At 32.7% G+C, this 12,899-nt stretch overlaps 3 protein-coding genes across 5 annotated transcripts; 2 read left to right on the forward strand and 1 right to left on the reverse strand.

Annotated features, from left to right (window-relative positions):
- Positions 1 to 1,833: 1,833 nt before the first annotated feature.
- Positions 1,834 to 7,947, forward strand: LOC131853532 (radial spoke head 10 homolog B-like). Of its 3 annotated transcripts, XM_059204446.1 has the most exons (8): positions 1,834 to 2,241; positions 2,653 to 2,708; positions 3,154 to 3,303; positions 3,695 to 3,925; positions 4,331 to 4,444; positions 5,110 to 6,091; positions 6,242 to 6,466; positions 7,627 to 7,947. In XM_059204446.1, exons 1-8 carry the CDS (start codon positions 1,890 to 1,892, stop codon positions 7,938 to 7,940), a joined length of 2,424 nt encoding a protein of 807 aa, XP_059060429.1. In that variant the 5' UTR covers positions 1,834 to 1,889; the 3' UTR covers positions 7,941 to 7,947. The 3 variants fall into 3 exon arrangements, with proteins under 3 accessions (XP_059060429.1, XP_059060431.1, XP_059060430.1); XM_059204448.1 differs by lacking the exon at positions 3,695 to 3,925; XM_059204447.1 differs by lacking the exon at positions 3,154 to 3,303.
- Positions 7,948 to 7,987: 40 nt separating this feature from the next.
- LOC131853536 (uncharacterized) lies at positions 7,988 to 10,105 on the forward strand. The gene is made up of 3 exons (XM_059204451.1): positions 7,988 to 8,857; positions 9,411 to 9,540; positions 9,860 to 10,105. Exons 1-3 carry the CDS (start codon positions 8,559 to 8,561, stop codon positions 10,079 to 10,081), a joined length of 651 nt encoding a protein of 216 aa, XP_059060434.1. The 5' UTR covers positions 7,988 to 8,558; the 3' UTR covers positions 10,082 to 10,105.
- Positions 10,106 to 10,134: 29 nt separating this feature from the next.
- Positions 10,135 to 12,679, reverse strand: LOC131853534 (neuroguidin). Its single transcript, XM_059204450.1, has 2 exons — positions 12,461 to 12,679; positions 10,135 to 12,364 (listed from the first exon to the last, which is right to left on the reverse strand). The coding sequence occupies exons 1-2, from the start codon at positions 12,467 to 12,469 to the stop codon at positions 11,471 to 11,473; spliced, it is 903 nt and encodes a 300-aa protein (XP_059060433.1). The 5' UTR covers positions 12,470 to 12,679; the 3' UTR covers positions 10,135 to 11,470.
- Between the last annotated feature and the right edge of the window lie 220 nt (positions 12,680 to 12,899).

Raw genomic sequence — 12,899 nt, forward strand, 5'->3', positions numbered from 1 at the left:
GAGAATTATCATCAAATTTAAAGAGGTAGTATGATTGTCCACTTACAACATGTCGATTTGGTTCACTGAAAATGTAATTATGCCTTCCAAGTTTGTTACATACATAATACAGTAGATACTTATGTCCTAACGTGTGAAATGCCCATCCGTTCCAAATTTCTTTGTTATATGTAAGTATATACCTCGTTGATATAAGCGCGATATTCTATTCATTCAGGCGTAAACACAAGTACAACGAATTTAACAGTAAACGTGCTGTGTGGTATATGACCTACATATTAAGTAATTACCATGAAGTGTAATAAGGTAAATTAATTGTGATGTTAATATAGTGATAAATATGTGATGTGATCTATGTGTACCTACTTATGTCTAGAGTAGTCGGTACGGGCAGTGTTGTTACCATCTACCTATATCGGATTATTCTTTTTTATTGTATTTTGTATACTACGGTAGGTATGTTGCTATGTTACGGTAGTATGTATATTTTATAATATATATAAGTACATAACATATACCGTACCGTATATCTCGTACAGATTTTTAGTTTGATACCGGTTTTTTCCATCACCAGTCAGTCAGTAATATAAATTGTTTATTAATTATTAGGTACATAAGTTCTATTTTGGTGTCGCCCAGATATGAGCTTACGACCTCTTGAGTATAATTTACGGTTGTAACTCACTGGACCACGATTCTTGATAATTAGTAAAAATCACGGGAATGACTACGGGTAAACTCCGAGTTTACCTACCCCTACGCTCCTGGCGTTGAAACACTATCGAAGGGAACGCAATAAATATAAAACGTAGTAAGATCCCGTGATTTTTACTAATTATACATATAAATAGTGACTGCGTCAAATTTAAAACAGTATATATACTATGTATGTATATACAAAAAAATGTATCAGTGGTCTAGTACCCACAACACAAGCTTTGCTTAGTTTGGGACTAGATCGCTATCTGTGTGAATTATTTTGAGATATTATATTAAAATATTCTATCGTGTAGTTAACACAAAGATAACAAAACTAAATAATATAATGTTGCAATTATGTTTCTACCTTGGTTTCCCTCCAGACACTGCCGTTTCTTTCGCTTCTTTGCATTTTCACCTGTTCACGAGGAGAAGTAAAGAAAACGCAGCATTTGCAACAGCATGATACACGTACACCACTGATTTCTTCAGACTCTACATTCATCCCTGACGTGTCCTTTTGGGACTACTGGCAACCTGGAAAAATTTTACAATTAGGTAATTTAATGTTATTAATGACAAATTATAGTACTTATTCGATTTAATAATGTAGTAATGAAAAAAATTTTTTTTATCAATAGGTCGTTCCATATTAAGCAAGGGACTGTTGCAAGGAACACGTTCTAACAAAGCACTGGAAAGTCATTGGGAGAGAGGTGGACACCGTGATCAGTCTAGAGGAAAAATAAAAAATAAAGTAAAATTCCTCATCAAAATACATCAATATCAAACTTAATTGTAGTTTATTTATTAAATATATTTTTACGCTTTTAAACCAACAGTGAGTAGGCAGTCCTAATAACATCATTAATCATAAAGGGATACCCTTTTGTACGTTTTAAATTCGTCGATGTACGAGAATTTAAAAAGTACAAAAAACTTTATTTGCTAGTTTTTTTAGTCAAAATTCCCGTTTTCATGAAGAATCCAATGAATAAGATCTTTATATTTGTAGTCGGTTAAAAATGCAAGAATATAGACTATAGAATTGATAATCAATATGAGCATACTGTTTAATTTGACATCTGACAGTGTACCCATTACCTACGTTGACTAGAATTCAATATTTGTATCAATAATAATTATAATATTTATTAATTTGTTTTACGTTTGATGCCCGCGTTCAGAAAATGTTTTATGTTGATTCACAAAGAACTGTGACACGACGTGATAGTTCACTAATCGTATATAAAAGAAACTTCCAAAGTGGGGAGGAGAGGCTAGATTTTGATACTATGTCAACCGCACGATGTCAATCTAACATACGTCTGACTAGCGAATGTGGTGCCTCATTTTCGATGCGACCAAAGGGGTCCGTTCAACGAGAACTGGTAACAATGATGTTCGAGTCGATGTTAGATAGCGTTGTCCAATCATGGGAGGTGATCGTTCAACAGAAAACCGAAGAGAGCTCTCCTAATATGGAATTTGGAAAGACTGTTAGTGAACTTACGTTCACTGGTAAAAAGAAAAAACCTAATGGTTTGTTATATATTGATTAAGTGCATAGTATAAAAGTAGTTATTTTGAAAATTTGTTGTTCCAATCGCCCGTATGCCGAACAAAACGTTGTATAAATTATCTACAGATAAGTACTCTGTAAGCCATGGAATCCCTCGAGTGCTACCAAACTTGAAAACATTAGAGATTCATTGACCATGCTTCTATTGAATTAATAAAATATTTTATTTTTGTTATTATTGTAATTAGAATCGGAAACAATCTGACGGTCCATGCCCTAGCCGTTCTGAACTAAGGTATCATGCTTCTTATACTAACGTAACTACATTACCTTATTACGCTTCAACTCAAACACAGCTTACAAAGCAATATGTTTGGTGGCTCTAATACGTGGTTATTGAAGTGCCCACGTAAATGATTTTATTATTTCAGCAAAATCATCTAAAACCAAAAAAAGCCGATCAAAGTTGGAACTACTTGATTCACAGGTAAAAATATTTAGCCTAAACTCCTATTTAAAATAACTATCTATAGAATTGAAATGTAAAGTAGGTATTTTATACTTACGTAGAAAACCTACAAATCATTTATTTAATTTAGTATTAATTATTTATTTTAATTCGTATTAATCTTGGACTCGATTATTTAAATAAGTGTGAAATGTTATTGAAGAGTAGCAAATACTCACCTACTCTATTTGCTAACTCAATACGCTTATGAATATCCAAAAGTTTTCATAAACATTTCAATTATAACATTAATAGGAGCACATTGGAGGTATGTCTTATTTACTTACATTAACGTTGTATCTGTGCAAAGCGCGTAGCTATATTTTTCCAAATAACTACGATAGATAAAAGGTTAACAAAATATTTAATATTATTTAAGTTTTTTTTCATTAATATAAGATTTCAAGCTATATATTGATACCAGGTTGATCCCATGCAACAATCCTGGTGGTCTTTACCAGACGAAAAAGCCGTTATACGTTTTCGAAATGGAAATGTTTATGAAGGAAACATTTCAATGAAATGCATGCACGGCGAAGGACGTTTTCAGTGGAGTGATGGAACAGTCTATTTGGTAACCATGATTTAACTGGTAGCAAAAGAGATAATTATTACTGTTCACATTTAAGCCACTTTACAAGATCAGCAATGTAGCTGTTAATAAAAGTAATAATTTCTTTTAGGATACAAATAACCTTTGCTAGCTTTGGTTCCAAGACTCTAACACCGATAATTATGGTTATTATAATACAAATATATTAAATTTCGCGTAACATAGTTATAAAATATTTAACTACGATGACTTCCAGACTAGGGCGGACAAGCGGAAGTCGAACTGGCATTGTATTGGTAATGATGTGTCCACAAATCACCATTATTAAGTATTCTCTTTCCCCTGGAGAAATGAGTAGACGTCTGCAATGACATAACTTTTACTGTTCTACTTATTACTATACTATTAATAGGGTCAATTTAAAAACAACGAAATGAATGGGAAAGGTATAATACAATGGAAAGATGATACGTGGTATGAAGGCGATTTTGTTGGGAATCTTCGTCATGGTAAAGGACTGTATGTAGACTCGCGTAAACAACACTCATATTTTGGTGGATGGCACTGTGGTACAAAGCATGGAGAAGGAGTTATGTACTACTCTAAAAACTTCAAAAATTCATACGATGGAGAATGGTACCAGGTTAGGATTTAAGAACTAAAAGTATTTATTAATAACAGCAACATGGTTAACACTTTGACCCCGTTGGCATTTCCATAGGAACCTAGGATAACAGTCTCCTACAGACTTCAGAGAATACGTACATGTTACACTCACATCTCAATGCGTCAATTAGAATTCGGGCTACGCTATTATACCCCATAACCATTTTCAAATTACAAGAAATTATACAAGTGGAAATGCATAAAAATATATTAAAATATACGGAAGGATTTAGGAAGAGGCTTGGAGGGAAGACTCTCCTAGACCTTTCCTAATTTCTTCCCATACCCTAATTATAAGGCTGGAACGCCTAAAGTACCTCTGCTGTTGATATTAGATAGGTATATATGCCTCTATACTATAAAAAAATATTGTTTTTAACAGAATGTCCGCCACGGTTTCGGATTACGAGAATATTGTGCTATTAGTGGTTATAAGGGTGAATGGGACAAATACATAAGAGATGGTAAAGGATTAATGATATGGCCAAACCGCGATGTAAGTAAAATATCTATCTATTAAATAATTGTTTATATCCCAAGTTCTAAGTATTATTTTAGGAGTAGTACGTTTTCTTTGAACTCGCCAATCAAACTACGCTCAAAACTAAAATGGATTGTAATATAACAATTTCTGTACAGCGGCTTCTTTATTAGGTTCTCTCTTTTTCCGGTCTGTGCGAATAAATACGTACGAAAAAACTTAGAATCAATGACTAGAATTTTATTTAGAACCATTTTAAATTCGTAGGAACGTATTGTGATACTTAAATTCAGATGAATTTAGGTATCTCCGAAATATTGGTCACACGCACGTTAGAGCAATTTTCCCAACCTTTTTTATAGAATGCCCCATCCAGCCCTTCCTAAAATGGTTCTGTCCCCTTATATGTAACAGATATAAATATAGGTTTTACATAAGTTGAAATCACTAAGAAAATGAAACACAAAAAGTAAATTTTCACGTCATTTAATGAAAAACTCAAAATACAAATAAATTTATGCGGATTTTTCTATATTAATTTATTATTTTAAGTTAGTGATAAAACAATTACATATTTAAGAATTTACTTTTTTTGTTGAATATCTATGGCATCCCAGGTTATCCTAGTTTAACAGGTAGTGTAAGTATTTATAACTACTTTATGATTTATATTTGTACAGTTTTACAGGGGTGATTGGAAAAACGGTGTTATGTCTGGATATGGTCTTTATATATGGGATGCCCATTACAACAATACAATGTCTTTACCATCAATCAATGCGTACCGTGGTTCTTGGGAAAAGGGCCAAAGAAATGGTTATGGAATTTTGAATTTAGGTTTAGGTTTAGGTTCGCATTATAAGGGAGAATTTAAAAATAATAAGAAACATGGTGTGGGAAAATTTATCACTAATAATGGACTAATATTACAAGAAAAGTATTTGTTCCATGATGATAATATTGGCACCATGTCATTCGATAATCAAGAAGAAAAGACAGCACCTCAGAATCTGAAACATACGCAGTCACAAGAACCCTTCAAATTCGATATATGCGATAGTACTGTGGGACTTATGTATCACATTGAACAAGCTTTAAAAAATATTGATAAACGACAAGAAATTAGAGCTAATATAATTTCGGAATATATAGAAAATAACAAAACGTTAGAAATGGATGTTGCTGGTGTTGCGCGCAAAGAAGATATCCAATGTCAACAAAGCAAAGTTTATAACTTTGACTATATTATAGATTTTGAAAAAATCTCTTTACGTAAATCTCTGAGATGTTACGAAACAGATTTAAGAAATATTTATTACAAATACGCGACTATATGCAACACTAAAGAAATAAATTTCACTCCTGTACTTATAAGGCTGTATTTGTGGCAACTGTATTTTGATTGCAATGTGCACGAAAAAGGCTTAACGCTTGCGGAGATCGATGTAATTTTTCATCAAAATCCTTTATGGCTAGCTAGATCTCCACATAATCCTTTTGAAAAAATTTATTTCTGGCAATTTATACACAGCTTGATATTAGTAGCTAGCAAGTTGTATGCCAAAAGGCAGCTTCCAGGCAAAAAACCAGATACAATTTTAGCTAATGCTTTCAGAACATTTATGGATAACGACGTGTTATTGAGCGCCGGAAGACGCAAAGGTAAAATGACATAGTTAGACGATTTTGCCTATAGGTAGGTATGTATAGATAGTTACCTAATGTATTTTTTATTACATGTAACGAATTATATTAATAAAACCCTTAATGCATATTCATAATTACAATGTAGAATGTGAATTAAAATTTTAGGGCGATTTACAAACGGTTACGGAGCACACATACCGCTAAACGGTTTATACGGTCTTTACCGTAAACTTGGAGAACCACACACTATTCGGACTTTTCTGAAAGCAATACGGCATCCGCCTCATTACGCGCATTTATCACAACCAGATATTGTAGAAGCACCTGACGAGTATTTGCCGCTTGGCCGGAATGTGTATATTTTTGGAGATAAAATGGCTTATATAACTGGTAAATTAACTTCCTTCTCTGGTTCTATATAGTACAAAACATAGCACTCTATGCCTACATGCCTACTCCTATTCGGAAAGGTAAGTAAGGTTAATAGCTAACTTATTTACTGTTTGGGACTGTTTAACTCCTTGCTTATGAATTAAAATTCAAGCAAGAATTTGATTTCTGTTTTTAATTTTATTTATTGATTTATTAATGGGATAGTATCATGTTACATTTAAATGTTTACATTTTTATTACATTACTAGATGATAAACCGTTTTGCTATATTTTTTTTCTGAATAGGGTCATCCTTATCACATAGGGGTAAAAAAAAATGAGATATATTTTACCTCTATGTGATAAGGTCCTCATCACAAGAAGAACAAGCAAGAAACTTGTGTGTTGCTCTTTTAAATGATTTATTCTTACTTACAATTTAAGTTTAAGTGTGTGAATACAAACCACCGATTAGCACTAATTCAATGAAATAATAAAATAGAAAAAACATTCAATACACAACAACTGGTTAAACAATTAATAAGAGTAGTGATTAGAGCAGACCAGTTCACACAAGCAGCACCCGTTCACGAGTATGACGGATGAGCCAGCCACCACAGCGCTCGACCATATTTTAGGGAGCCCAATGACCCGGCCTACCACTCCGCCACAAGTCTGGACATTTTAGTGAGCATGACTACTCAAAACACCAGACCACGTCATAGCTACTCACAATTGCCATCTGATGGTTATAGAATTCACATTTCACATAAGAATGCATGCGGCAATCCATACAAAAACCGCTACGCTTTCATATTTCTAAAAAATCAAGAAAGCAATGAGATAAACAAATTATAACGTTGTATGCTAATAAACTAATTATTTACTTGATATGTTGTCGTCTATGAATTCGTCTATCCTGTAATAGGATTTCTTACACAAAAATTGTTTAATATAAGATTTGAATTGCCTCTCTTTTAGATTTAGTGCAGTTTATTATAAAATCTTACGCAATTACCATAGAATGAATTACTGACTTTGTGCAGACGGCATTTACGTAAAATTAGCGTTGCGGAGAAGTTCTATAACATTGTGACACAAGATCATTATAGCTATTATTTTTTTATATTATATTCTAATTGTTCCAGGGCATAACCAGCTAAATATTTGTGTTACAGATAATAAAGTACAATATGAAAATGAAGAGATGAGTGAAGCTCGTCAACTTATGTTGTTCAATTTTGGAAACTTGTCAAGTAAAACTGTTATAAAAATTTTCGCACGCATTTTCCCACAACTCTGTGAGAAGGACACAATAATGAATTTGGACATAAACATTACGTTTCTTGAATTCTTTGAAGCCTTTGTTATCTGCGCCGAAGAAAGTATTCGTGTGAAAGACGAAGAGATGCTTTGGCGCGAGAAATTTTCTCTCAATGACACTATAGATGTGCAATCCAGTCCTACTGAACATTCAGCCAAAAAGAAATAAATTTTTTTTTCCTCAGTTGGTGCCTACATGTGACGACTTAACGCAAGTCTTGATTGGATTTCTTATCATGAATTATTATATGCAAAATTTCAATGTTTTTCTCTAATTATATGGTTTAGGAACTTCCTACATTTTATAATGTTTAAACGCTCCGTTCTTTTATCAATAACGACACAGTAGTGCAGTTTCATTCCGCACTTTATCTTCAACATTCCCAAGGACACCCACATCTCGAATGTTTGTATTTTTACTCATAGTTTCAGTAAGAGTCTACGCCTAACGTACAGAATAACGGATATATACTTACAGCGTGCCAAGAGAATACTAGTTAGTTTCAAGGAACGATTACAAAGTAGACTACTTATTTCATTTGAACGTGTTTGGAGCCTATAGAAAACATACATAGTAAATGAAAATTTGTTGTTTAGTTTCGTCCATTGAACGACTGGCAAAATTTAATAAAATAAAAAGAGGAATTGTAAACGTCAGTGTCATAAATCCATGATAAATTAAAAGATTTTTGTATATTTACTACTTGTTTGTACATTCATTTTCTTATTAATACTTAGGTACATACTTTACTTATTGTCACAGAGGTGCTTAAACAAGTTGATCAAAATGAGAACTAAAAATCCCATGGCTAAAAAGCCTCAACAAATTTTATTTTCGAAAAATATTTATGGCCCAAATGTGAAGGTAGAAAATTGGGATTATGCCATTCATGCCGAAAGAAAAGATAATAATGTATATCGTGATTACTTGAGTAACCATGTTAGCACTTATACTCGATGGGGCAACGAAGACCAAGGAGTAAAAATGACTGAGACTCGTCATATGCATGGACAAGTTTTCACCAACACAGACCCAAGTTATACATTCAAGCCTCTAGTTAACTTTACCTCCTACCCATGCACTGAGTGAGCTTACGATTTCCTTACTTATATATATATATATATATATACGAGTACATTTTTTAAATTTTAGAATACCTACCGTCCATGCGTATAAAATTGCGGCCAAGCTAGCTTAGATTAAGTGTTAAGTGGTAGAGCATGTTGTATGAAAACGGGTGTTTGTGCACCAAATGGGCACGAATGGGCTCGCTCGAACCGGGAAATATCACATCTCTTCAGAATACCGTCGTTATGTATTATTGTGCTTCGTATGGTTCTGGGCGTCTATATAAGAGGGATCTTATCCATTTCTTATTCCCTTTACCTGCTCACCCCTTTCCTTACCTGTCATGTCAGTTCGACGTCCACGTTCGGAACAGGGGGGCGGGGTACGGCTTTCCTAAAAACTGTCCCGATAGGCTAGTTGACCGGACCTCAGCTAGTTTTATAATCCTCCACTGGTGTCGTGTCAGAGTAACTATACCGTTAGAGCAAGCGGGTGAACCATTGCATGTTCACATTGCAGTTCATTTTACTAATTATTAAATAACTAGGTATTATCTGCTTATAATTTAAGCACACCAGGACGTAACAAGTTGATGAAAAATGCCGACTTAGCACAACTACCTATAGATTTTGGTGTAATGGATTATTTAACGACCCAACAAGAAGATTATAGAAATCCTTTACCACCGATTATGAAACCGGTTAGTACATACAATTTAGTCTTCGTCAACTTTCTCATGTTCCTTACGATTACGGTTTCGTCACACACACAACTACTGTGCCTATATACCTACATAGATACAAATTGTTATGACTACTATTAAATATTGGTATGGTTATTTAGTATGCCTAGTAGTCATAGTCCACTCTACTATTAGACACCATTATATGATTTGTTCAGCAGTATAAATACGCATGAACAACATCGCTATCTATCACTCTATATATGTAATTAAGTTTGATTGGAAAAATAATTACACATATTTATATTTTATAACCGAGAATTATTTTCCTTTCCAGCTGACTATGTCTTCACCTCAATGGTTACTGAATCGCGTCATTAGGTCGGACTTGACACACAATCATGGCACGGCACCGCCGCGAGGTGATTACCAATGCCTCGACACGCATACCCCCATCGGTCACATTCGCGAGATGAGATTGTACCGATATCGGTCCTTCAACCCCGCTACTTGTCTACAGGATTTCCCTATAATAGACAAATCTTTGAACAGCAATTAAAATATCATTTAATTAAAACGTTTTATTAGTTTAATACTTACCTAATCATACAAAAATGGAACATAACATGATTGAAAAGAAAATAAACATAACATTTTAAATAAAAAAACTCAATATGTTAACATAATAGAAAAGAAAACTAGGGTTTCACAGCTGGCCCTTGGATTCACTATAAAATCCAATAAAAAAAAAATAACGCCTCATATCACGCTGGTATGTATTTACGAGATTATGGGCAAACATTCTCACGCGTTTACTTCATAATCTTCTACATCGTCATAGAAATGATAGTCTTATAAGCATTTTGTCCAGTGTAAATATTTTTTTCATTATTAATTTTATACTCTGATAAATGTTATAAAAAATTCTATGTAATCTATAATGTCAAACGTAATGCTATTAATCATGGGACTTCCTACACATTCTTTTACTTCCATCACACATCTTCCCTTAGAATTTAAACATATGATATTAAATGGCATTATAACAGCATGCAGGGCAATTATTTTAACACTATAACATTTATAGAAATCAACATGAATATTTAGATAGTGATTAAAAAATGACGCTGTATAAGTGAATATTCTATGATATCGCACACAATATTACATTAAATAAATTTAAAAGATTTTTCTAACTAGATTTTTAAATTAGAATTTTTATGTTGAATTCGCAATATTTGTAATTCTTAGTTAATGCAGTATTGTGTTAAGGGTGCGATATTAAAACAGGCAACTTTGTTATCAAACTGTATTATTTGTATATATAACACTTGTACACAAACAGAGTCTCCATGCACTATGGTGAACTATGGTGGCATTTATTTAGGTATATAAAAAAATTTTTGGTACAAGACAGGAGGATTCAATTTTACATATATGTTTCAAACTTGAAAACAGTATTTGATTGTCATTTAAATTTTTTCATTCAAATTCGAACTAGTAATAACTACAATTAAATCTGAATTGCATCAAGTCAAGATGTATAAGACAATTCTTAAAATAACCCACATTTTTTAATTTATCATACTATACCCACTTATTTCTTTCATAGATGATAATCAAATTCTTTTTAAAATTAATAATTAATATTATGCAATTACTCATTTATTATTTTAAAATAGTTTCTAATGTACAAAGTCTCTGTATAGAAATGAAACTGGAACCTAATATTTATAAAATATAGGTTACCACAACTGGTAAATTAAATATAACTATGTAGGTTTATGTCTATGTACTTTGCATTTTTCTTTAACTTAAGCCACAGCTTGTGAAAACCCTGCAATCACTTAAAAGCTAGTAAAAGCAATCATAGTCAGTCTAATCCCAAGTGAAAATTTAATAAAATTTCAGTTAGGGGAGTGATTAGACTCACTAACATATTGAAATATTAATGTGTACGCCTTCTTTTAAAACCTTTTCCTTTTTTTGATTTCATTTTGTGTTTACGTGATACATTACGGCCAGTGACATGTCCAGTTATTTCATCTGCTAGCACACCAACTGTTGTCAGGTTTTTTCTTCTATTTTTCTCTGCTTTTGTAACAGGCAAACGAGTAAGATAATTCTCTTCATATTCAGTCTTTTCTTGTTCTAGTTTGGATATTGAATGTTTCACATGATTCCCAGTACTGACCTCAATAGGTGCTTCAGAATACTCTTCACGTAACTCACGCATGACATTTGAGTTCAAAAATTGTTTCTTTGACCGTTCCTTATTTTTATTCCCATCATCACTATGTGAAATTCTTTCATCATAATGAACTGCCGCCAATTTAGGAGGTACATATATATTAGATTTATTTGCTTTGTCTTTATCTTCCTCATCACCTGATATATCACTTGACCCTTCTTCATCATTATCAAATTTGCTGACTAAATTAGATGGATTAGCATGGTATAAATGTGGATCATCTTCAGATGTAGCTCCCACAACAGCAGTCTTTACAAGTTTGTCAATTTGATATTTTAATTTTGAATCTATGGGTCTTATTTTTTCAAGTACTGTTCTTATCTCGACTAGTCTGTCAATAGAAGGATCAGATTCTATTCTTTCACCAGAGCACTTTCTGAGTACAATGAAGGTGAGATTAATTAAGTAGCTCAATAGCATCTGATATTTCATTTCTAAGAAACCAAGACCGCTGTCAGTTGAGATTTCGCCGCTCTTCACTCTTACCAGCATGTTATCTACAAGCTGAGATACATGCTGTATATTAGTATTCATTTCCTTCAACAAATTAACGGCGTGTGGCAGGTCAGGCTGTTCCATTTCATCAGTAGCCTGTAAATAAAAATACATTAATTAAATGTATCTTGTTTTGTCTTGTCTATGTCTTTTGAGATCACAACAATGCATAGAAAAAATATTTTATATTACCTGCACCATGTTGCTATGTCGAATTAACCTCAAACAAAATCAAGAGTCAACTATATATTGATCACTTTATACGTAAATTAAAGAAATTTAAAATGAATACTATGTTAAATAGATAACACAAATTCACAACTAAAATAAACATGTATTCGTTAAATTCATTTTTAGAAATGGAACATAATAATAAGTATAATAGTATAATAAAAAGAATATTTATTTATGTCACAGAGCACTATAGTTAATTTTTGAAGTTTAATTCAGTCGCAGACTATTTACTATTGTGTAGGTTTGTGTAGTACGAGAACGAACTAGTCCGAAAGAAACCTCACAAAGACTATAGCGAACTAGAGCGCAGATCCTCCCCTGTTTAATTTGATAAATCTATCTAGTCTAGTAATCTCTAGATAAAATATTATAGAAATATTTGTAAAAAAAAAACTGA

The sequence above is a fragment of the Achroia grisella genome, unplaced genomic scaffold (genome assembly GCF_030625045.1).
Source record: "Achroia grisella isolate CSIRO2021 unplaced genomic scaffold, CSIRO_AGI_Agris_v1 utg903, whole genome shotgun sequence".
NCBI classification, from domain to species: Eukaryota; Metazoa; Arthropoda; class Insecta; order Lepidoptera; family Pyralidae; genus Achroia; species Achroia grisella.